At 43.8% G+C, this 26,644-nt stretch overlaps 1 protein-coding gene across 9 annotated transcripts in view; it reads right to left on the reverse strand.

The window, feature by feature from the left end:
* Window positions 1-26,644, reverse strand: part of TCOF1 (treacle ribosome biogenesis factor 1) — a 145,603-nt gene that overhangs the window by 59,828 nt on the left and 59,131 nt on the right. For 8 of the 9 annotated variants that reach the window (XM_033927390.1, XM_033927393.1, XM_033927388.1 and 5 more), the window contains 4 exons: window positions 24,669-24,914; window positions 21,745-21,975; window positions 15,314-15,574; window positions 11,226-11,465 (listed from right to left, as the gene is read on the reverse strand). In XM_033927390.1, the coding sequence (XP_033783281.1) occupies window positions 11,226-11,465; window positions 15,314-15,574; window positions 21,745-21,975; window positions 24,669-24,914 (978 nt within the window). The remainder of the gene's footprint in view (window positions 1-11,225; window positions 11,466-15,313; window positions 15,575-21,744; window positions 21,976-24,668; window positions 24,915-26,644) is intronic. The other variant, XM_033927392.1, reaches the window with a different exon arrangement.

Below are 26,644 nucleotides of genomic sequence, written 5' to 3' on the forward strand. Positions count from 1 at the left end.
TCAAGCTGCGCTAGAGGTTTTTAGCGTGGGCTGGTGCGGTAAATGCTCCAACGCTTATAGAATTCCTATGAGTGTCAGAGTACTTACCTCGCCAGCTTGCACTAAAAATCTTTAGATCAGCTTTATTAGATCAGCTTTATTAAGGCCAACCTTCTTAAGAGGTATATAAAAAGTGTACAGTGCATTTAGCTCCAATAGTAATCCCAGTATTACATGTGTACATATATAGGACAACTGATTTGGTATAAACATGTGCGTATAAGTAGGATGATGGAGAGCGAGACCAGAAGGCTTTGAGCATGCGCAAATGCTCAAAGCCTAGAACAGCCCAGCGCAGGAAGAAAGAGGATCTCTCCTGCACCGCACCGCCCAGCCCAGCCCAAACCAACGAGGGAGGATCTTCGGGCACTGGCACGTCCTGTGCATTGGTGCTGGTGCCGGTGCCCAAATAAGAGATGTTTGGTGCTAGGGGGATGTAGGATCGCGGGGGAGGGGGGGGTGACACGAGCGGGGGGGGGGGAGGATGCCAGTTCGCAGGGGAGATGCCGATCGGATTGAAAAAAAAAGTTGTAAAACGCGCTCACGCGTATAACGCGCAAGGTTATGCACGGTTTGTAAAATCGTGTACAACGCACGCGTTATATGCGTGAAAATACGGTAATAGTGCTCTAGACTGGGTCATAAGAAGTGACCATTACCAAACCAAACAAACAAATATCTACATGGATCCAAAAGGAGGCATGGCAGTGGGAGGGGCATGGGCAGGTCAGGAGCACTCCTAAAATTTGCATGCAGTATTGCAGAATAGAGAATGACATGGTGCAAAATTCATCACCGTTCCCGCGGAACTGCAGGAAACAATCCCATGTCATTCTTTGGTGTCTATCTCAGCCTCAGTCCTTCTACACCAGTATTCTTCAATGCAAGGTCTGAGGGTCAGTGGCTGGGCCCATTTATACTCTGATTCTTATTTGAGCCAAGTATAGGCTAATGAAGCCATTGTGTATTTTAGTATTATGTTTAATTATATGTCACTTTTATATATTGTAACTCGCTTAGAAACAATTTTAATTAAGCGATTAATCAAATATAAATAAAACTTGAAACTTGACTGATGTGATTGGCTCTTAGGCATTGGTGGAATGAGTCATTATGACATCACAATATCTGCTCTGGATACCAGAGACTGTCATTCTGTAGTGTCTGTTTCAACCTCGGTCCTTCTACACCAGCATTCTTCAGAGCAAAGCTTGCGGGTCAGTGGTTGTGGCCATTCATACTCTGATTCTTATGTGAGCCAAGGATAATGAAGCCATTATGACATCACCAATGTGATTGGTTCTTAGGCACTGGTGGAATGAGGCATTATGACACCACAATATCTGCTCTGGATACCAGAGACTGTCATTCTGTAGTGTCTGTTTCAACCTCAGTCCTTCTACACCAGCATTCTTCAGAGCAAAGCTTGCGGGTCAGTGGTTGTGGCCATTCATACTCTGATTCTTATTTGAGCCAAGTCGAGAATAATGAAGCCATTGTGACATCACTGATGTGACTGGCTCTTAGGCATTGGTGGAATGAGGCATTATGACATCACAATATCTGCTTTGGATACCAGATGCTGTCATTCTTTAGTGGCTTTCTCAACCTCAGTCCTTCTACAGCAGCATTCTTCAATGCAAGGCATGAGGGTCAACAGTTGTGCCCTTTCATACTCTGATTCTTCCCTCTCTCCTTAAAGAATGACATGGAGATGGTTACCCGCGGTTATCCGTGGGGACAGGAACAGTGATGAATTTTGTCACCGTGTCATTCTATTGCAGAATAAGGCAGATCCATGACAAATTTAGGCATGAAGATGTACACCAGGTTGCATTTGGTATACATCCGTGTACCTAAATCTGTGTGTGGACCGCGGTGTTAAGCGCTGTTCTTTAAATGACGCTCAACTTTGAGTGCCATTTATAGAATAGAACTTAGTGCTATCTATTTACAGAATGTTGTCCTATTTATCCAAAATCCCATAAGAGTCATTGTGCAAAGCACACTAGCTTAAGTCACTAAAACACACCTGCTGTGCTTCCTCCTCCTCCTCCTCTTCCTCACTATCAGAGCTCTCATTGCTGACAGAACTCTCTCCCTTTTCAATCTCAGCAGTCTGCGCAAGTGTCACGGCCTTTTCTGTCCCTGCTTTGGCTTGGTTTGTTGTAGTATATGTTGATTTTGTGTCTGCAGCTGGGCTAGAAATTTGCTCTTGGAAAATCGTGCTTGGCACTGTTGCCATTGAAATATCCTTCACTGTTATATTGGCCTGGAATGTTTTGTAAAGTGCTGCTGGTCTGAGCTAAAATTAAGATTAAAAAATATGGAAAGAAAAAAATACAATTATATGTTTATTCATATATTTACTTAGCTTTCTTTCAGAATAATAAAAAGTGGTTTATAAATAAGACAACCCCCCAATCTATAAAAGAGAAAAAAAAAAAAAAAAATTGAACACAATAACTTTCTATGGTCACTAGCAAAAAAAGTTCAGACTAGTAATTTAGACAAGATGTTCAAAATAAGCTAAACACCCCGAGGCTCGATAACCAGAGTAGCCTAATGGTTAGTGCAGAGGCCTGAGAACCAGGAGAACTGGGTTTGATTCCCAATGCAGCTACTCGTCACTTTCAATAAGTCACTTAACCGTTGCGCAAGGTACAAAAAAAAAGGCAGTACAGGTACACCAATTTTCCGGCAACGGATGGTCCAGCACCTCCTTTAGCTCGGACAAAATTAAGGGCAGGAAATTCAAAGTCCTGCGCCCACCAGACCAGTTTACTGGGAGGCCTATAGATCGCGTTGAATGCAGCCGCACTCACGTGGATTCTTTAAAATGCATTTTCTGCTGGCCCTACCTTGAATTTGTGAGATTCTTAGTTTAATTTAAGATTCTAGCATAACTAGTGGGATAAGAGTGTGTTAGAAAGGTGACTAACCGTTGGCTTGGCAGAACGGTTAGTCCAGCAGGGTTGTGGAACCAGGGGTGCCAGTTGTGCACCTGTATATCAAATCCGTCCCGTCTCTCTTCCCTTTCCTAAGTCTACTCTGACAAGATTTCGGTCCCAATTTTATTACATTATGATTCTGATCATGACGTCATCATGTAGGATGGAGTTCCAGAGTGCTGGATCTAGATAGAAAAAGGCAGTTTCATTGTCACCAGACTTTTCCTCTAATCTCACTCTCTCCCTTCTCAATCTAAACCATGGTGAAGAAATGATATCAGCATGAAACACAGGATATGGTGTCCATCTTTTTCTTATTCTCTCAGGTTTGTCTCCTACTTTCATACTAACTTTAACTTTTTGAATTTGTAGTTCCTTTCCTTTTTTTTTTTTTATTGAATTTTGTAAACTGCCCTGATGGTTACACGAAGGGCTTAAGAACATAAGAATAGCCTTACTGGGTCAGACCAAAGGTCCATCAAGCCCAGTAGCCCGTTCTCACAGTGGCCAATCCAGGTCACTAGTACCTGGCCAAAACCCAAGGTGTAGCAATATTCCATGCTACCGATCCAGGGCAAGCAGTGGCTTCCCCCATGTCTTTCTCTTTTTTTTCATTTTTTATTTATAACCTTTTAAATTTAATCAAGCATACATAACTTGAAAAAGATCGGAAACAATCAAGCAAGCAAACAAAAAGAAATCACCTAATTATACAATCAGATGCAATGGAAACATTAACTATTATTTAGTCCACAATTTTAAAGATCAAGAAAGGAAATTTTCAGAATTAGAAATATAACTCTTACTAAAGTAACGGCCTAGGTAACCCTAACTACAGCCGGATGGTAGGTCATTTATCATTGGACTAAGATTCCAACCTTTCTTTTGGTCCAATAAAATCTAAAAGCTGTTTGGGCTCAAAAAAAAGAAAATTCTTACTCTGATAGGTAATATAACATTTTGCTGGAAATTTAACCAAAAAAGTAGCCCCAAGAGCTAGGACTCTTGGCCTTAGGGCCAAGAATTCTTTCCTTCGCTTCTGGGTTTTCTGAGCCAAATCTGGAAAAATTCTCACATTAGAGCCCAAAAACTTATCATTAATATGTCGGAAATACAAACGAAGAATATATTCCCTATCACTTTCCAAAGCCAATGTCAGCAACAAAGTAGTTCTGTCAGTTACCACCTCAAGGGAACTTTCTAGAAATGAAGACAAATTCATGTCCAAATTTTCTTTCGGATCTTCAACAGCTGTAGATTCTCCTTGAGGTTTCTTTAAGGTCAGATAATAAGCCCTCACAATTGGAGGTAAATTTTCCAATGGAATGGAAAGAACCTCTTGAAAATATTTTCTCGCCATCTCAACAGGTGAAATGACGGGACATTTAGGAAAATTCAAAAGTCTTAAATTGTTCTTCCTCAAAGAATTTTCAAAGTTCTCCAACTTACGGGAAATAAATGATCTTTCTTTAACCATTTCCATTTGTACAGTTTTAATTTCCTTTAAATTTTCTTCTTGTTCCTCCAATTTTTTAGTTAAGTCAGACAGACACACTCCTTGCTGTTCTACTTTAGAGTAAATAGTCCCATAGTCAGATTTGATAACAGAAAAACTCAACTTAAGGTTGGCGTCCATGATAGATATGGCCTGCCAGAGCGCCTCCATATCTATTTTCTGCAGTCTTTTTAATTCCCCAAAACAGATGGCATTCTCTCCCGGAGCACCTCTCACCTCTCCTTCCATAGTGCTGGGAGATAGCTGACATATTCCACCTCCCCCATGTCTTTCTCAATAACAAACTATGAACTTTTCCTCCAGAACTTGTCCAAACCTTTCTTAAAACCAGCTAGGCTATCCACTCTTACCACATCCTCTGGCAATGTGTTCCAGAGCTTAACTATTCTCTGAGTGAAAGAAAATTTCCTCCAATTGGTTTTAAAAGTATTTCCCTGTAATTTCATTGAGTGTTCCCTAATCTTTGCAATTTTTGACAGAGTGAAAAATTGATCCACCTGTACCCGTTCTACTCCACTCAGGATTTTGTAGACTTCAATCATAACTCCTCTCAGCCGTCTCTTTTCCAAGCTGAAGAGCCTTAACCGTTTTAGTCTTTCCTCATACGAGAGGTGTTCCATCACCTTTATCATCTTGGTTGTTCTTCTTTGAACCTTTTCTAGTGCCACTATATCTTTCTTGAGATAAGGAGACCAGAACTGAACGCAATACTCCAGATGATGTTGCACCATGGAGCGATACAGGGGCACTATAACATTCTTAGTCTTGTTAACCATCCCTTTTTTAATAATTCCTAGCATTCCGTTTGCTTTTTTGGCTGCCGCCGCTGCCGCACATTGGGTGGAAGGTTTCATCGTATTGTCTACGATGACACCCAGATCCTTTTCTTGGGTGCTAATCCCCAAGGTGGACCCTAGCATCCAGTAACTGTGAATCAGGTTATTCTTCCCAACGTGCATCACTTTGCATTTGTCCACATTAAATTTCATCTGCCACTTGGACGCCCAGTCTTCCAATTTCCTAAGGTCCGCCTGCAATTTTTCACAATCCCCATGCGTTTTAACAACTTTGAACAGTTTAGTGTCATCTGCAAATTTAATCACCTCACTCGTCGTTTCAATTTTCAGATCATTTATAAATAAGTTAAATAGCATCAGTACCAGTTACAAACCCCTGCGGCACTCCACTGTTTACTCTCCTCCATTGAGAAAAATGACCATTTAACCCTACTCTGTTTTCTATCCGATAACCAGTATATAAGCTTTATTATTATTAATATAGTAAATGACAGCAGATACAGTCTAATAGTCACACGCCTAATAGTCACACCACCTATAAATTCATGATTGTCTTTTTTTCTTTGATATTTCTGGGACATAGACTGTCGAAGTCCGCCCGGTACGGTCCTTAGGTTCCAACTATTGGAGTTGCCGTAGAAGCTCACTCCAGCCTATCTAAACCATCTTGTCATTTGCGGGATATAGACAGAAGTCTGCCCAGCACTGTCCTCATGTTCTAAATTACTTGAGTTTCCGTCGAAGCTCTCCCCAGTCCTTCCTAAATCAAATTGCCATATATAGGACACAGACCGTGCAAGTCTGCCCAGTACCAACCATAGTGCTTCATTTTATACCATTTGTTTTCTAATTAGAGATCCTCTGTGTGCTTTTTTGAATTCTGTCAATGTTTTCATCTCAACCACCTCCCTCAGGAGGGAATTCCAGGCATGAAACCACCCTCTCTGAAAAATAATTTCCTAACATTACTGCTGCTTACCACCCCACAACCTGAATTCTAGTGCAACAGGAATATCAGTCCTGACAAATGGGTATTTTTCCTCCTTTACTGCAAAGTCTGTAGAGAGCCTAATTTACATATTCTTCAGTTACTCCTCCTCTCTGGGCTGTGCTAGATTTCCTGGCTTACTCTCTACAGCAAAGTTGTAGGTACTTCTGTTCTTCTCACATTTATTTTATTTTTCGGGTTTTACTCCTGTATGTGAAGCTTTTGATGCTGCAGAAGCTCTCAGTTCCCCTGAAACATCGCTGGCTGCAAGAAGATACACTCATGGCAGAGCTCTGTAGCCCACAGGCACATGCTTTGCATGATTCCTGCGTGATCGGCCTGCATTAACAGTCTGGCGGCTCGGGGACCATTTTCATGGGAGCAGGCTCACTCCAGGTTTTGTCCGCAGCAGGCTCGAGCGCAGGCTGTGTGCGACTTCCGTGGCGGTTTTGTACTAGGATTGGGCCAACTACTTTCCTCCCCCCACGTCGTCATGTGGGTTCCGTTGGGGGTCTGAGGGTCCAGTCCCTCTGGGAGAGCAAACAACAGTCCAAAGAAACAAGGCAGTTTTCCTTTGTCAGACTTGTCTGAGGCAGAAATTTCATCATTCTGACTAGAGCTACTCTGTTAGCAGCTCCCAGCATTGCACAGTAAGGATGTTGCAACCTACAGAAATTTTTTTTTTTTTTGGGGGGGAGGATCCTTAATCATTAATTTTAAAGGTTTCTAAGGCTAGGGACAGGGTCCCCCCACCTCCCCCAAAAAACCCCTTCTCTGAGTTTTTGGTATTTTATTTTTGCTTCCAATGGCAATTTTAGGTGCCAAAATCACTATTGCGGCAGTTAATCTTGGATTTCCTGATTTGATTTTAAAAGACTCTTATCTGCCTCAAAACCCCTTGGTTTTGATTAAAAAGAGCATAGATGGACTCCTCAGTTGGAGATCTTTTGGATTCATGCAAGATTTGTGGTGGATGCCTGTCCGGGGGGGGGGGGGGGTGTTACTGTTCTATGTGCAGCATGGCACGTTGGGGGTGGGGTGGGGGAGCTTCAGGTCTAGACCTGAGGCTGTAGTCCCAAAGAGAGAATCTTTTTTAAACCATCCGGAATGAGATTAAACGCAGTCCATAAGTAAAAAGAACAGACTGACATGAAACCAAAATCTACTTCTCTCATCTGGAAAGATAAAAGCAGAAGATGTAGCCCTCCCCCATTGCCCTCTTGCTCTCATTTTATTTTGCTTTACCTTCTCCACCCCCTCCTTAAAGTATATCTCTCTTATTTTTCTTTGTATTTCCACAAGGAGCAGCCCCTGGCAATCAGCAAGGACTTGGCTTGTCAGTCATGTGGATCCAACAGCAACTCTAGCCATACTTGGACACTTCTTGTTCATTGAATGTGGGGGCCATGACCTCATTCCTTCTGGTATATTTTCCGCTCTAAGCCTGTAACAGGCAGCCAGATACGCAGATCTTCTGCATGGCATGGGTCCATTCCTGTTTTGTAGGCAATGCTTCGCTCAGACATTCCTTGCTGGGCTCTCACCTACAACCCAGAACTCAACTACAGTGCACCAAGAAGTAGAGTGCCTTGTTGCGTCTCCGTAGCAACATCAGGACATCAAAAAATCAGATCACAGAACAGTATCTGCTGTTTCTCCTCTGCAGACATCGCCTCGTTGTCTCCAAGTCAGCCATCTTGAGATGCCACAGGATAGGAGCACAATCCAGAGCACGCCTGGGATCAGTCTGCACTACACTCTGCTTGTGTAATCCACAAACAAACATCATTTTCCAACCTGGACCTACTGGGGTTTTACCTTCAGGCAGTGGATCCCTATTCCTGATGACCCCAAAGAATCTTCACCCTTGACTGCAAGCCATATCTCCTAAGTTGGTACAGAGAACTGTATACTCTAGGGAGCTCTGGCACCAAAGGTATGGCCACAAGAAAGGCCGTACTGGTTCCACCATATAAACCTCTGTTGGCACTGAATACTTGCTCTACCAAGATCCTGCCAGCATTTGGCCATTGCTGAAGCTTTGCTCCATCTCTCAGTACCGGATTCCATCGATGAAGAAGGCCTGCCTTGCTCCCAGTGCCTGACTCAAGGTGGCACTGCTAGCTTTGCTCTGCCTCTTGGGACCCAAGTTCAACGGTACCAAAGGCCTGTTCTTCTGCTTAACCCCTCTGTGCTGGTGATGCTAACTCTCAACCCAGCTCATACTATAGAGCGCAGGGACAGACTAAAGCCTACCTGAATAATCAGTAACAGAAGGTGCATAGGTGCCATTGTGACTTGAGTAACGCCGTTTGTTGGCTCTTGGCTGTGTAGCCCAGCAAATAAACAAAACAAAAGAAAAATTTGCGCGGGAAGAAAGTGCCAGACCCGCATAGGGTTCTGAATTCTATGCGCCACCATGGCACCCATGCTATGGCCAGCACAGCGGTGGACCAGGACCTTCACAATGCTTCCTGAGAGCTCAGAGATGTAGGTGATGTAGCAATCCCTCTCTCGCCACAACCCTGCACCTGACATCACAAGGGTTGCTGACATCACAAGGGTTGCCCTTGGTTAGAGCAGCAAGCTAACATCCTGGAACTCCTGGATCCTAATCCATCTTAGTTCACTCTCCTTACGGGGCTGACGGTCAACCATGTCCAGTCCAAATCTGAGTGTTGCTCCTTGTGACTTTGGGCAAGTCATTTAAACTTCCATTGTTTCATATGCATACATACATACATACAATACATATAAAAATATATGTATATACAGTATGTCTCTTACTCAATGTCTCTCAAAAGGCGAGAATGGATTGAAGAGCTTAGTTGTTAGTATGGCAAACTTTCCTTACAGGACTCCCTTAACTACTAAAGATTGATTGTCCAATTGCACGGACTACAATGGCTAAAGAAGAGCCCAGGGGATCCTATAAACTCAAAACAGACCAAGGCTATCTTACCCTGCTAGAAGTGGGCAATCATTTCAACCAATTAAAAAAAAAAAATACTTGAATCTAGTGGGAGTCAAAAATTCCAGCCATCTTCGACACTGGCTTACAAAGTCCCCACCCTTCTCTAGCAGATGCCATGCTGTGGGGAACCCTGTAGACTCCTCACTATTCTCTCAGGCTCTTGCTTTAAGGACAGTCGCTCACCCCTAAAATGGGCAGCTTGGCCAAAAAAATGGATTTGCAGCGCTGGCCTGACCATCAGGGAAGCCTAATTCAAATCCCACTGTGGTACCTTGTGACTTTCCAAAAGTCATTTAACCCTCCATTGAACCAGGTATAAAATAAGTCCCTGTATATAATAAACTACTTTGATTGTAACCACAGAAAGGCAGTATACCAAATTCCATCCCCTTTCCTTCAGCTACAAACCTAGATTGTATACCAAGTGTTCCCCTATATAATTCACCTCGAGCTACCACTGTAAACATGTAAGCTAAATCAGTGTTTCCCAACCCTGTCCTGGAGGACCACCAGCCAAGTAGGGTTTTTGGGATAATCCTGATTTTAAGAAACTCTGCCCTCCCCCCCCCCCCCGTACGTGCTCATTGCGACCCCGTCGGCTCTCTCTCCAACATCACTTCCTATGCGCGGCACCTGGAATTGACGTCAGCGGGAGAGACGAGCACGGTTGCGAGGAGCACGTTGAAGTTGCTGCTCGCAGTAGTGAACAACTAGAGGTATGAGGGAAGGGGGGAGGGGAGGAGTGGGAAGAAGCGGGATGCAGAGAAGAGGAGGAGTGTTGGTGCCCCCACCAACATGGCACCCGGGCGGAACTCCCCCTCCCCCCCATTACTAAGCCACTGTTTGCCTCTTTACTTCACAAAAAAGTCCATGAAGAGCAGCCCTAGCCCTTGCATCAAGCCCTATTTTCTAGCACCAGACAGTTCTCAAGTTTTTGAATAATGTTAATCTTAAGAAATCACAAGATTTTGAGGATAATTTGAATTCAGGCACAGCACAGGTCAAACTCAATGGCAGTCAAATGACCACATGATGCCAGCGAGCAGCAGTTATTTAAATCCGGCAGTGATTTGGAGCACTGGACAAAAATGAACTCACCAAGAAGTAGGGGATGAGGGATGCCTGGAGTTGGTCAGCAGGTAGAAGAGTGACTGGCTGATCATCTGGGAAATGGGCCCGACTGGGTAGATCGATATTTCGATACATGAAAGGGAGAGGAGAGTAGGATGCCTGCCTAGCTGGAGAGACAGGGCACAAGTATTTCGAGAGAGGTGGTGGAGAGGAAAACGGTGACGGAGATAAAAAAAACTGGGATAAACAGAGGATCTAGAATTAGAAAATAATAGTAAATATTGAAGCACTAAGGCTAGTACCGGGCAGACTTGCACGGTCTGTGTCTGTATATGGCCGTTTGGTGGAGGTTGGGCTGGGGAGGGCTTCAATGGTTGGGATGGTGTAGATGGGCTGGAGTGAGCTTTGACGTAGACTTCAGTAGTCGGAACCTAAGCACAGTACCGGGCAGAGCTTTGGATTCTTGCCCAGAAATAGCTAAGAAGAAGAAAAAAAATTTAAATTGAATCAGGTTGGGCAGACTGGATGGACCATTCGGGTCTTTATCTGCCATCATCTCTATGTATTCAAATTTTCCTAAGGGTGGAAGGATGATATCTGACCAAGATGGCTCTAGATGTAGGCCACTAAGTGGTCCTCAGTTTGATGGGATGCTGCCACTCACTAATGAGCACTGGATACTACCCTTTGATCATGGTTAGGTGAGTCTAGAAAGCTATTTTTTTTTTTTTAGGGGGAATGCTGTACCTAATCAAGCAGCTTCCCTCTAAGTAGTCACTTCAATTGGCTTCCAGTCAGTGATGTCTCTGGACTGATGTTTCTCAGCACCTAAGAATGCCTCTGCACTCTGAGAACCGATGCAAGACATAATCCAAGTCGCTCAAATTACCTTCTGAAATTCCTCATCACTGTTAGAGACATCACTGCTGTCACTGCTGCTCTCTTGTGTCTGCGTCACAATCCCAGCAGCCTTTGCAGAGGTCACCACCTTTCTTTGACCTGCTTTGGCCAGGTTTGGTGTAGCTGCTGCTGAAATTTTCCCTTTAGCAAGCTTGTTAGAAACTGGGGCTGATAGAGAATTCTTCCCTGGTGCCGATTTGACTTGCCAAGGTTTAGGAGATGGCTTGAGCTAGAGTCAAAATAAAATAAAAAAAAATTATGTTAGAGGTCTCTTCCTATCTTGATTTTAGAAAATTGTTAAAGACTCAACTCTTTGATAGGTTGATATCTTAATGCATTCTGCTTCATTTTTTCAATCAAGTTCCTTATATTCAACTTGATGTATTTTATCTGTTCTATGTATTACTTCTTTCCCTGCCATGCCGGTATTTTCTGCATTATATTGTAAATGCTTTTCTGTCTTTATCTGTTTTTAAGTCCATTATTCTAATTTGTATTTTATCTGTATCCCATGTATTAGCTCACCTAGTTGTGAACCCGCCTAGAACTTTTTCGGTATGTAAGAATAAAATTATTATCATCATCAATACAAACAAGTCCAGAAAAATTATCATCCCAATATTAAGCAGCTCTTACCCAGATAAGTGTGCTCACTTAGGCAAGAATTAGATTTTTAATGGCATTATCTGGATAATGCTGCTAAAATTCCTCACCGACTGTCCTGGCTCTATCCAGATAGATGAACAGAAAAGAGGGAATCCAAAACCGGAAACCAAGACAAATGCAGAAAACATAAGCCTTCAAAAATTGGTTGGTATTTACAGTTTATCAACGGACCCAACACAAGTTATGTCTCAGCAAAGCGCTTACGTTAGGGGTCGTGATAATTGCAATCATGGTCTTAACAATTACTTCTTCAATGATCGGCAAGTGATACCAACACATGCAATGGTTAAAGCAGCCAAATCAATCTTTATGACTTGGTTGTAAAGTTTGAGAATTCAGCCTTCACTAGTGAGCCTGGCAGCCTTGTGATGGTATCGCCTGCTGATTACGGAAGAAGCACGCGTCAATACTGATCGCAGTTATTACAACCCCTGACGCAGGTGCTTTGCTGAAACACGGCCCATGTTGGGTCTTTCAAATACCAACCCATCCTTGAAGGCTCTTTGTGCTTTCTGCATTTGTCTCTCCAAACAGTAGCAGGTTGGTCTGGAAACAGAGCCAACATTTTTTCCAGGTACGCCATATTGAACATTGGTGGTGCCTAAATAATTTCTGGTGACTGCTTTTATACTTGATATTCAGTGCCAGAATTTGGGTTTAGCTCAGCACCAACCATCCGGGTATAACTTTAAATGCCATGGTCACCATTTTAAAGCAACACCAAGCACAGAGTTTAAATATATGGGAAGGGAGTGGGACAAGACCAGGCAGAACCTAATTTGTGAAATGCCTTCTTTTAGTCTTAGTTCTCATCATATATATATATCTAATATAATAAAATGGTAGGATGCGCATGCGCACTAAAAAAATCGTGCTCCCTGATCCCGTCGCGGAAACACGATTGCGCATGCGCGGCCCTGGCGGCGGCTTTCAAATAAAAAAAAAATTTCCATAGCTGCGGCGGCCTTCCTCACCCCCGGCTCCTCTCTCGAACTGGACGGTCCCCGCGTCTGCCTACCCTTCCCCCCAACACAGCGAATCCCCCCCCCCCCAACGAATCAATAAATCGAGCCGGGCCGCCCTCCGCGCAACAGACCAGAGGAGTTCTTTGCCGCTCACCCCCCTTCCCTTGCCGCTGACCCGAATACCTACCCGGCGATTCAAGAAGCCTGTGCAGCAGTCTTCACACGCTGCTTCAGGCCCTTCTACTGCCCTGATTTGCTCTGCCGCGTCTCTGATGATGTCATCAGAGACACGGCAGAGCAAATAAGCGCAGTAGAAGGACCCGAAGCAGCGTGTGAAGACTGCTGCACAGGCTGCTTGAATCGCCGACTTACAAGGGAAGGGAAGGGGGGGCCCAAGGACTCTATCCGAGTCTGCGGTGGCGGCTTTCAAATAAAAAAAAACAGGTACACAACTGCGGCGGCCTTCCTCACCCCTGGCTCCTCTCTCGAACATAGGCAGCACTATAAACACGCTGCTTCGCGCCCTTCTCTGCCGGGTCTCTGATGACATCATCGGAGACAGACGCGGCAGAGGAAATCGCCAGTTGAAGGCCGCTAAGCAGCGTGTTTAAAGTGCTGCCTACGCGGCTGGAGTCCCGAGGTTTGTCGGCGGTGGGTGGGTCAGGAGCAGGCCGGATCGACAACGCCAGTAAAAGAAGGGGGAGGGGCCGAACGGAGCAGGGAAGAGAAGGTAAGAAAAGGGAAAGGGGGAGTGGCTGAAAATCCTGCTACTGCTAGGATTTGAGGGAATAGGAGGGAAATGCTATTGCTGCTGCACAGGGAAATGGGGAAAATGACAGGGGCAGGGAGAGGGACAGAAAGACAGACAGAAAAAGGGGGCCAGAGAGAGAGTCAGCGGGAGAGGGAAAGGGGGCTGCTTTGGGGGGAGGGGTGTGCTTGGGGCAAACAGCCATGGAGAGGGATATGGGGCTACTTTGGGGGGAGGGGTGTGCTGGGGGGAGACAGAAGGGGCCATGGAGAGATAGGGAAAGGGGACAGACAGCTTTGCTTTGGGGGGGGAAGACAGAATAGGGGCATGGAGAGACATTTGGGGGGAGGTGGGTGCTGGGGGCAGACAGCTTTGCTCTGGGGGGGAAGACAGAATAGGGCCATGGAGAGACATTTGGGGGGAGGTGGGTGCTGGGGGCAGACAGCTTTGCTCGGGGGGGGAGGGAAGGGGGTGACAGAAAGATACAGACAGCAGCCAAGGAGAGATAAAGAAACACAGACAGACACATCTATTCTAGCACCCGTTAATGTAACGGGCTTGACATAAATGCTGCATAGGGGGCAGAAAGAGAGACAAATAGAAAGAAAGACAAATAATAGGAGGGAGGGAGACAGAAAGAAAAGAAGAAAGACACAAGGGCAGGGAGTGAGACAGAAAGAAAGAAAGACAGACATACATATATTCTAGCACCCGTTAATGTAACGTGCTTAAAGACTAGTATATATATAAAAAGCTAGTTATACACTCACACCCAATAACAACTAGCAAACCATCAAATATACATTGGTAGGCAACTTGGAAGGTATAATCCAACTAAACTAAACTAAACCATAAGTTTGTATACCGCATCATCTCCATAAAGATAGAGCTTGGAACGGTTTACAGGTAAATTCAATAAATGAGGGAAGGACATAATAAGAAATTAGAGGTTTTGAAGAGGATAACTAGCTTTACATTTTAAATAGATAACGTTACGTTTTGGAGAAAAGTCAGGTTTTCAGATGCTTTCGGAATAATTGGAATGAGCCTAGGTTCCTCAGCGGGGCAGGGAGGTTATTCCAAAGCTCAGTGAATTTGAAGATAAGGGATTTCCCTAATTTACCTGCATACATGGCGCCTTTTAACGAGGGGAAAGATAGTTTGAGTATGTGGGCAGATCTGGTAGTGTCAGGTCTCGAAGAATTCCAGGATAGTGGGATTAGGGGAGGAAGAATGCCATGTAGGATCTTGAAAACCTAACATTAAATTTAGCCCTGGCATCAGGATTAATGGAGGGGAGGAGTAGCCTAGTTACAGCTGCTGCCTCAGCACCCTGAGGTTGCGAGTTCGATCCCAGCCTGCTCCCTGTGACTCTAAGCAAGTCATTTAACCATCCACTGCCTCAGGTATCACAGTTAGATTGTGAGTCTGCCAGGGTTGATAGGAAAAATACTTAAGAGTACCATCCAATGTATTGTAAACTGCTTTGGGTGAATCTCTTCATGAAAAGGAAGTTAATAAATCCCAATAAAATCACATATACAATAGGTGAACTTTATCAGGCAGAATAAAAGATTCAGTCACAAGTATCTAACATTGACCAGTAACCCGTCACAAACACAGCAATAGGCAATCACAGCACACACACTAACCCACTTGGAGAAATTGCCCCCAATCACACTACCCAAAGTGACACACCTTTTGCGCCGCTTCCTCTTCCTCGCTATCAGATGAGTCGCTGCTCACAGAACTCTCTCCCTTTTCAATCCCAGCAGCCTTTGCAGGGGTCACCACCTTTCCTGTCTCTGCTTTGACTTGGTTTGGTGTAGCCGATGCCAATTTCGTGTCTGCGGCTAGACTAGGAACCTTCCCTCGGGGACCCTTGCTAAATGTTGAGGTTGCTAGAATATTCTTGGCCTGGAGCTTTTTGGAAAGTTCTGCATTAGTTGCCAGTTTGGGCTAAAATTAAGAAAAAAAAATATGGAAAGAAGAAAGTTGTAGAAATTTATACACAACATTGTCTATCTATGGAAACTAACAGGGAGGGAATGAGCTTGCAGTTAGACTATTTCTGTGTTGACTAAACTCCATGGAGTAGGGCCTCTTATGAGGCTCTATAAAACACTACAAACATCTAGGTAACAATTCTATAAATTAGCACCTAAAAGTAGGGTAAAATTAGGTCTTGCCTGATCAATTTCTTTCCTTTAGTCCTGACCAGTCCAGAAACAGTAGATAGAGATGGAAGAAAAATAAGTATTTCTTTTGGACTAGTCCCTCAAGGGTATCACGAAGCCATAAAATGTTCAGTATTTTAAATAACTAAGCAATGGTACTTATAATTAAACTGTTGGCCAATATAAAAGAATATGTAACATCATATAATACATGTAGTAACAACAGAGGCATGCATTCTACTAACATCCATCCATCTCTGCATGCTATCAACAAAGTTGCAATCCTTTCTAGGGTTTTCAGTGTCATGGGCCCTAGGCTGTGGAATGCACTTCCTGGTGCAATACGTCAGATTCCTCTGTTTCTTTCCTTTCAAAAAGCTCTCAAAGCATTTTTCTTTCAGAAAGCTTTTGCTGATTTATGAAGGGAACCATGTGCAGTAAAAACGCACTAGTAATAAACTCAATCACATATCCCATTCAACCCACTTTAAAACTTCTGGGAATGATGATAGACAGATGCTGCACCATGCAACCACAAATCAACAAAACAATACAGAAATCATTTGCGGTCATGAGAAACCTATGGCAAGTTCGAAAATTCTTCAACAGAAACAATTCCAGCTCATGATCCAGTCCCTAGTCCTAGGTCTCCTTGATTACTGCAACATCCTCTATCTCTCCTGCCTCACAACAATGATAAAACAACTACAAACAGTACAAAACACAGCCATGAGACTAATCTATTCACTAAGAAAACACAACCACATCACTGAGGCATACCTCGACTCACACTGGCTCTTAATTCAAGCAAGAATACTATTTAAATTCTACTGTCTATTATTTAAATCCATAAATGGTGACAGCCCAGTCTACTTGAACAACCGCCTAATCCAAACTACCACAACCAGATACAGGAGAACCCAGACACCATTCACATACCCTCCAATCAGAGACATCAAACTGTACGATGGCCTTCTAGCCACACAGGCAGCAAAACTAGACCACCAACTCTCCAATCTACTAATCGCGACCCCAGACTATAAAACTTTCAGAAAAGAAATAAAAACCCTGCTATTCAAGAAATCCATGAAGACTAACTAACACCGTATGAAACATTTCAATCCTCTGAAGTAACCCGCTCTACTCTGTAACACCTCTGGACATGTCCACAAATCCTCTTCTGTAATCCGCCTTGAACCGCAAGGTAATCGTGGTATAAAAATCACTAATGTAATGTAATGATATTCAGAATAATTTTATTTGTGATTTTAGTGCTCATTTGTTTTAATTGTTTGTAATATTTTATCTGTATGTTTTTTGTACATCTGTAGAGATGTTTGCGATTTGCGGAATATAAGTGTTTTAGATAAATAAATATTTCACCGAGGACTGCCTGTACTATTATGGACCACTTAGGTGTAAGTGGGGTACAAGTTTGTAAATAAATAAATAAATAAATATGCTTGTTGAAGGATAGCAATACCTCCAGGTGTTGCAGCCAAGCAACATATTTAGTTGGTACAACTGTCGTCACACATGAAAAGTTTCAGGTGTAGGATAAACTGAGTGACAGAGCAATGCAATAGGGATAGCTCCTCGAGATATAACCATAACTTTTAAAATTCTCTTATTAGTTTTTAAGATCATAGAAACATGAAGGCAGATAAAGGCCAAATGGCCCATCCAATCTGTCCATCCACTATCTCCTCCTCTCCCTAAGAGATCCCATGTGTCTGTCCCACGTTTTCTTGAATTCAGACAGTCTGTCTCCACCACCTCTACTGGGAGACTATTCCATACATCTACCACCCTTTCTGCAAAAAAGTATTTCCTTAGATTACTCCTGAGCCTATCATCTCTTAACTTCATCCTATGCTATCTTATTCCGGAGTTTCCTTTCAAATGAAAGAGATTTGCCTTATGCACATTTATGCTACATAATTATTTAAATGTTTCTATCACAGTCTATCCCCACAGGTCTTAAGATGAAAGCCACCGACCATTTTAGGAGCCTGGACAGACTCCATCCTGATTATATCTTTTTAAAAGTGTGATCTCCAGAACTGTACACAATATTCTAAATGAGGTCTCACCAGAGTCTTATACAAGGGCATCAATAGCTCCTTTTTCCTGGTCATACCTCTCCCTATGCAACCTAGCATCCTTCAGCTTTTGCAATTGTGTTTTCAACCTGTTTGGCCACCTTTAGATCATCACATACTATTACACCAAGTCCCGCTCCTCTTTCACGCACAAAAGTTCTTCAACCCCTAAACTGTACTGTTCCTTCAGGTTTTTGCAACCCAAATGCATGACCTTATATTTATTAGCAAAAAATCTTTACTGCCAAATTTCAGACCATTCTTCAAGCTTCGCTATGTCCTTTCTCATATTATTCACATCGTCAGGGATGTCTACTCTTATTGCAGATTTTGATATCATCCAGAAAGTGGTAAATCTTACCCGACAGCCCTTCAGCAATATCGCTTAAAAAATATTAGAAAGAACAGGCCCAAGAACCGAACCTTGAGGCACACCACTGGTAACATCCCTTTCATCAGAGAGATCTGAACTGACCACTAAGCAGGATTGAAAAGGTCAGCCAGTGGAGCCACCAAAACTTCCCTAAATTCCTTCAGTACCCTCGGATGTACACCATATGGTCCCATCTCTCTTCTCCTCTTATCGCTTTCACTTTATGAATTTATCAACCTACAAGTTCCCCGAGATCCTCTGATGCCAATCTTTTCAACATTCCTTCATTTAAGGTTATCCGATTAGAGGAATATCGGAAGTCTATTTTCAAAAAATGGGGACCAAAGTTATAGAATGGCCTATCTTTGCCTTTGAATCTGTTTAAGCAGGAACTGAAAATGTTGTTTCGGGAAGCATAGAGAGACTGATTTATGTTCAATTTTAAAGCTTTGTGAACTGATTTGGTGTGTACCTTTTATGGCAAATAGACAAAATGAATAACCATCGAATGATTTTTTAGTATTTTTTCTTGTTTCATATAATATATTGTTTATTGTCTTGTATAAATATTATGAAAGTTTTTAAAAGTGAGTCGCTAAGAACTATTCAGATTCTGTGTACCTTAAATGAATAAATCAACCAACCAAACAACCCACCTATTCATATTACCTACATTTGGCATGAGAAGCACAGAAATCCTGTACATCAGGGGTTCTCAATTCAGTCCTCAGGACACACGCATCCAGTCAGATTTTCAGGATATCCATGACAAATATGTATGAGAAATCTAGATGCAAGAGGTAGTCGTGCATGCAAATTTATCTCATGAATATTCACTGTGGATAGCTTGAAAACCAGACTTGGCTGGGTGTGTTCTGAGGACTGGGTTGAAAATACTTTTAGCTGTTCCAGAGCCAGATTGTATAGTCCCGGTAACCTATCCCCTTTCCCCCTCCTGAAACCCCCCCCTCCCTCTTCCCCCCTCTCTGAAATGGCAGGTAGTGAAAATTAAAACTGATGATGGCGATCTGTAGCAGCCAGTGAGTAATGGTAATTCGGCATCTTTTTATGCCTCGAGAATGCCTGTACTCTGACAGGGGCCTCATCTGGCACTGACCCATATGAAATAGGAAAAATATCACTGAAAAAACAACCAATGCCATTAAAGCTAAATTACATAATAAAAATTAGTCAGTTACTTCTTCAAATACGATGTACCCTTCAGAAAGTTTCTACACATTTTTTTTTTAACACAATTTATTAAATATCTCAAATGCAATTATACCACTTTTCCACATAATCACTGCTTCCTGACTGATCACATGACATCCTACGACATGCCCTCTTACCACTTCTCCCGCCCCCCTCTAACCGCCCGCAAAAATATGAAAGTGCAGAAACTTTTTGAAGAACCCTCAAAGAAATATGAATGAAAAGTGATCAGATAATGTTGACCTTTGTATGCATCACTGCCCTTATCATAAACTAATGCAGCAAATATAGTCTGAATCAGTCGGTCAATGTATAACTAATATTAGCAGCAGTAGTAACAGTACAGTCGCATGTAGAGGGCAAGTGAAGATTTAAGGGCTAGATCTTTGATGGCATTTTGCATATGGATTAAGAAACATATGTACCTTTTTACACACTTTCACTTTCCTCAAAGCCAATCAGCAGCAAGTGTTCTCATCACAATTGCTGCGATAATTTTATTGTCTATATAGAGAACGTCTCTTCTAAAGATAAGTATTATATTCATTTTCCTAGTTATTGTACAGAGAACAATTGATTCTGGCAGCATCAGTTGCGGCAATACACAAGAAAGTTATCTAAGCAATATCAGTTTACGAGTGATAACACTATATTTGAGCACGTTTCACCTATATTTCTATAGTTTGTGAGTGATAACACTATACCTGAGCACTTTTCACTTACATTTCTATATTAAGAAGTAATCAACTACCTTTAGATTCAAACAATTTTATTGATGCAAACATCATGAAATACAACAAATACAACATTAAAGCACATAAATAATGCATCAACTATCAATAATAATAAAAAGCTAGAGGTGCATGCGCTCTTAAAAATTCGTGAGCGCTGGCGCCCTGAGGTGTGCTTCTGTGGCAACAATCTAAACCTCAGGGCGCATGCGGGGGCTGAAGGCGCACTACTGTGCTCTCCAAACCTGGCTCCAGCGGCCCTCCACAAACCTCCCGGCTCCAGTGGCGTAGGCAGCATTATAAACACGCTGCTTCGCCCTTCTACTGCCGATTTCCTCTACCGTCGTCTCTGATGACATCATTGGAGACAGACGCGGCAGAGGAAATCGGCAGTAGAAGGCCGAAGAGCAGCGTGTTTAAAGTGCTGCCTACGCGGCTAGAGCCTCGAGGTTTGTCGGCGGTGGGAGGCTCAGGAGCAGGCCAGATCGAGCAGGACAAGGCAGTAAAAGAAGGGGGAGGGGCCGAACGGAGCAGGTAAGAGAAGGTAAGAGAAGGGAAAGGGGGATGGGGGAAAATGCTGCTACTGTTTCTGCACAGGAAAGGGGGGGAGATAGGAGGGAAATGCTGTTGCTGCTGCATAGGGAAGTGGGATGGAAATGCTGTTGCACAGGGAAATGGGGAAAAATGACAGACAGACAGACAGACAGCGGGAGGAAGGGAGACAGAAAGAAAGAAAGACAGGGGCAGGGAGAGGGCCAGAAAGACAGACAGAGAAAGGGGGCCAGAGAGAGAATCAGCGGGAGAGGAAAAGGGGGCTGCTTTGGGGGGAGGGGTGTGCTTGAGGCAAACAGCTTTGCTCTGGGGGGGAAGACAGAAGGGGCCATGGAGAGACATGGAGAGGGAAAGGGGGCTGCTTTGGGGGGAGGGGTGTGCTGGGGGGGAGACAGAAGGGGCCATGGAGAGATAGGGAAAGGGGGCTGCTTTGGGAGGAGGTGTGCTGGGGACAGACAGCTTTGCTCGGGGGGGGGAGGGGGAGACAGAACGATACAGACAGCGGCCAAGGAGAGAGAGATAAAGAAACACAGACAGACAGATACATCTATTCTAGCACCCGTTAATGTAACGGGCTTAAAGACTAGTAATAATATAATATACATAATAAAAGACAAATTCCACTTTTAATAAATCCCCACTTTATCTATATGTAACTATGTGTTTGAACCTTTCAATAACCTCTACCATCCCTCTCCACAACCACCCCTCCCCACCCAATAGTACTCTCTTCCCCATGATCTGACTGACCCATTTGTGACAATATACTGAATGTCACTTTGAGAACTTGAGCAAAATATAGGGCTCCTTTAACAAAGGCACGGTAGCGGTTTAACGCACATAATACCGCGCGTTAAACCGCTGGCTACGCTAGCCGCTACCGCCTCCTCTTGAGCAGGCGGTAGTTTTTCGGCTAGCACATGATGAAAAGTCGCTAATGCGCCTTCGTAAAAGGAGCCCAAAATCTAAGTAACGGATTTACCTTCTGTATCTCCTCCTCACTGCTAGAGCTGTCGCTGCTGCTGCTATCCAGTGACACTGTTACCGTCTTGGCAGCTTTTGCAGGTGTCGTAGCTTTTCCTGAGCTTGCTTTGGCCTGATTTAGTCTAGTTGCTGGTGGTTTCATGCTAGGGACTGGAGTAGCAGCTTTCCCTTGGGTACTCTTGATAGAAACTGGGGCTGTCAGAGCATTCTTCACTGGTACTGCCTTGGCCTGCCGAAGTTCAGCAGATAGTTTAACCAAAAGTCAAAAGACAGAAAAACACATCAGTAGACAAACAAGTGCTCAAGCTGAAGATGGCCACAAAAAAGCGATAAAAGACAGAATACAAGTTGCAAAATGAACATAAGAACAGCCTTACTAGGTCAAACCAATGGTCCATCAAGCCCAGTAGCCCGTTCTCACGGTGGCCAATCCAGGTCCCTAGTACCTGGCCAGAACCCAAGGAGTAGCAACATTCCATGCTACCGATCCAGGGCAAGACTATGAACTTTTCCTCCAGGAAATTGTCCAAACCTAAGTGGTCTTCTTCAGCCTAGGTCTTATGTGATGCATTTTCTATCCTTTATTACTATGCCACTCACACTTAACAGTGGCTAGCAAAGCCTTGAAGAGGTACTAATGACTTGGAAGGTGCAATCAAATCTATTTTAGTCTTGCATTAATGCTGTTGAATCAGTGTCATACAAGAAAGAAGCATTTAATATTACTACGTGCTAATTTTTTTTTTTCCTTAGGTCCTACCAGATCTGTCTAGCTATCGATTTGGTCCCTCAATCAGCAGATGGAGACAGAGAAAAATTACATTCTTGAGAAAACACTATATAAGATTCTATACTACTCCAGTTCTCTAGTGTTTATGTATCAACAGCCTAAAGAATTAGGTAACCTTGTCTTTACAAAATTAAGGACTTGTGAACTGTACTTTATGCCCCCAATCCTCTGAACTAAAGATGAGCAAAAGGACACATAAAGAAGGATCTCCAAATGCAACAACTATACTTCATCTACAGCAATCAGAGTGAACAGCTGGGTAGGTACTGGACCAGTAGAAAATTTGTAGGTTAAGACTACATTTTTGCCCCAATATACAAGTTGAGATCATTGGATCTCTGAAACCAGATATGACTCCACATCCCTCCTAGGAGACATTTTTCTGGAAACAAAGTTGATAATGTATCTGAAAGGCAAAGGTAACCACTTCACCATCCTAGGCTGCTCTATCAGCTGTCTAACCAGACTTCAGAGTTTTGCAGATTTCAATAATCCCTGTACATAAAGCTGTAAAACCAGCAATATTTTCAGCAATTTGACTCAGTGTCATATCAATTTACGCAAGAACAAGTACTCAGTACTCAGTCAATGAAGCCGTCTGTGCAATGCGCAGCGGCAGCAAAAAGCGCAAATAGAATGCTAGGAATGATAAAGAAGGGGATCACGAACAGATTGGAGAAGGTTATCATGCCGCTGTACCGGGCAATGGCACGCCCTCACCTGGAGTACTGCGTCCAGCACTGGTCGCCGTACATGAAGAAGGACACAATACTGCTCGAAAGGGTCCAGAGAAGAGCGACTAAAATGGTTAAGGGGCTGGAGGAGTTGCCGTACAGCGAAAGATTAGAGAAACTGGGCCTCTTCTCCCTCAAACAGAGGAGATTGAGAGGGGACATGATCGAAACAGTCAAGGTACTGAAAGGGATAGACTTAGTAGATAAGGACAGGTTGTTCACCCTCTCCAAGGTAGGGAGAACGAGAGGGCACTCTCTAAAGTTGAAAGAGGATAGACTCCATACAAACGTAAGGAAGTTCTTCTTCACCCAGAGAGTGGTAGAAAGCTGGAACGCTCTTCCGGAGTCTGTCATAGGGGAAAACACCCTCCAGGGATTCAAGTCAAAGTTAGACAAGTTCCTGATTGAGAGGGGACATGATCGAAACATTCAAGGTACTGAAGGGGATAGACTTAGTAGATAAGGGCAGGTTGTTCACCCTCTCCAAGGTAGGGAGAACGAGAGGGCACTCTCTAAAGTTGAAAGGGGATAGATTCCGTACGAACGTAAGGAAGTTCTTCTTCACCCAGAGAGTGGTAGAAAGCTGGAACGCTCTTCCGGAGGCTTTCATAGGGGAAAACACCCTCCAGGGATTCAAGACAAAGTTAGACAAGTTCCAGCTGAACAAGGACGTACGCTGGTAGGATTAGTCTCAGTTAGGGTGCTGGTCTTTGACCAGAGGGCTGCCACGTGAGCGGACTGCTGGGCATGATGGACCACTGGTTTGACCCAGCAGCGGCAACCCAACAGTATAGAATTTGAGAACACAAAACTCTGGCAACCACCAGGTGGGTAAGGGAGGACCAGGCTTGACTTCTTTGTAAGACTCGGCTACCCCCAGAAAGATCCAGAAGATAGTCTAAAAGAAGCCAACTAATTTAGTCAGCAAAATTAACTAAATTTCTTTTTCATCTTTCTAGGTATATAGATCTTCAGATGGAAAATACTGCAGCTGAACTGGACCATATATAAAGGTCCTCAGAAATCTGTTCTCTGCCAGGTGAAGAAAACCACAAGTCTGGACTGGCCTGATGGGATGAGAAGAAAGTGAGCTTTATCTACAAGGATCAAAGAAGTAGCTCAAACATGGGCAACTCTGGATTCCGGCCCTTGAGGATCAATCGGGTTTTCAGGATTTCTCCAATGAATATGCATGAGCTCTATTTGCATACACTGCTTTCAATGCATATTCATTAGGGAAATCCTGAAAACCCGACTGGATTCCGGCCCTTGAGGACCGGAGTTGCCCATGTCTGAAGTAGCCACATGTATTTGACATTTGTCCAATAATATACTGCGACAGGAGTCACTGCAAACACACACAAAGTAAACGCACCATCCTGATTCACTAGGACATACCTGTAGTGCCTCACATTCACTATCAGATGAAGCACTGCTATCAGAAATCTCTAGCTTTGGAATCGCAGCGGCCTTTTCAGGTATCACAGCATGTCCTGTCCTTGCTTTAGCTTGGTTTGGTGTGGCTGAAGTGGATTTTGTGCCTGGGGCAACCTTGCTAGACAGTGGAGTTGCTGGAATATTCTTCACTTCTGTTGCCTTGGCCTGGGATGTTTTAGAAACTGCTACTTTAGCTGCTGGTCTAGGCTAAAATGTTGACAAGAAGAAATAAAATTATATACAATGTAGGAATTATCAGAGGGGGAAACGATTGCTTTTAATGAATGTTTCTCATTTATATTTGTCTTGACTATGGTCCAAGGAGCAGGGGACTCTCTCTTATGTGATCTGTATAGTGCTGTAAACATGCAGCAGTGCTTTAGAAATGATGAGTAGTTATAGCTGCCAACTTGGCCTCATTCACTCAGGCTCCGAATAAGGAAACCAACCTAGTTAAACCAAGCCAGAGCAGCCATCCTCTATAATAAAAACCCTAAGCGTGCATGCGCACTTAAGAGGCCGTGATCCCTGTCACCGTGATGTGTGCCTCTGTGCCGAATTCCATTTGCCGTGGGGCAGCTTGGGGCGCGTGCAGTGGATTGAGCGGCGGTTTGTCTCAGCAACGGCAGGAGGGTGTCGTGTGGGTGCTTCGAGGTGTCCCATACTGGTAAGAAGTGGAAAGGGAAAGGGGGCTGCAGAGAGACCGGCAGGCATGGCGCAACAGAGAAATACAGGCAGGCAGGGGGCCGGGGAGAGAGGTAGAAAGAAAGACAGACAGCCAGACTGGGGGGGAGGGGCAGGGAGAGACACAGACAGAAAGAAAAACAGACAGACAAGCAGCTAGCAGCCAAGGAGAGAGAGAGAGACAAAGAAAAAAAAAAAAAGACAGGCACGCAGACAGCGGTCTACACATCTATTCTAGCCCCCGTTAATCTAACGGGCTTAAACACTAGTGTAAGAATACAGCACTACTGCAGAGAAGCACAAAGAAGCCCTAGCTTGTAGGGTGAACTAGGTCAACGTTGGCTATATTTTAAGCTAAGTGCATTTTTGATTGAACATTAAAGACAATCATATCACACTATACAGTATTTTTTTGGGTTACTTTGGCATAAATAAAATTAAATAAAATTCAAACAAGGTGTTTTCAGGACTAATGAATGATAACTAAACCAGTGCACCCCCAGACTTATTAATGTGACAACAGTTTGGTTTTTTGAAGCCCTTTCCCCTAGATAATTATCCACTTGTTGGCAATTGTATTCATAAGCTTTCTTTTTTTCACTGAAGGATATCTAATAAGAGCTTGACGCACATCCAAGAAACATGGGCTGCCAAACTGGGCGCCACAATCTTCCCTCTGAAAGGAGGGGAGCTCTACTGACAGACTGAGGTGGAAAACCGACACCACCTTAGGCAGAAAGATGAAATTCCCCTCAGAGATGCCCCCGCCTAGAAAAGCGCTGGAAGGGGTCCTGGCACAACAAAGCCTGAAGCTCCCACACCCTCCTGAAGGAGACAATCACCACCAAGAAGACTGTCTTCAATGTTAAGATTCTTGACAGACAACCACTGTAATGGCACAAATGGCGGTTACTGCAACATCCAAAGCACCAAATTAAGGCTCCAAATCGGACATAAGAGATGGAGAGGTGGCCGAAGCTGACCTGCTCCTCTTAAAAATCTGACCACATCCGAGTACGTCGCTAAGAACGAATTTTACACCCTTCCTCGGAAACAAGCCAGTGCTGCCACCTGAACCTTTAGCGATCCGAGTGCCAGACCCTTATCCAGACTACTCTGGAGAAACACCAGAATGTGAGCAGCTGAGGCAGAGAAAGGCGAGATGGCCCTCTCTGCACACAAAGTCTCAAAGGTGCGCCACATCCTGGCATATGCCATCGAAGTAGAACTCTTCCTGGCCCGCAAGAGAGTTG

This window comes from Geotrypetes seraphini, chromosome 18 (assembly GCF_902459505.1).
Source record: "Geotrypetes seraphini chromosome 18, aGeoSer1.1, whole genome shotgun sequence".
Taxonomy (NCBI): domain Eukaryota; kingdom Metazoa; phylum Chordata; class Amphibia; order Gymnophiona; family Dermophiidae; genus Geotrypetes; species Geotrypetes seraphini.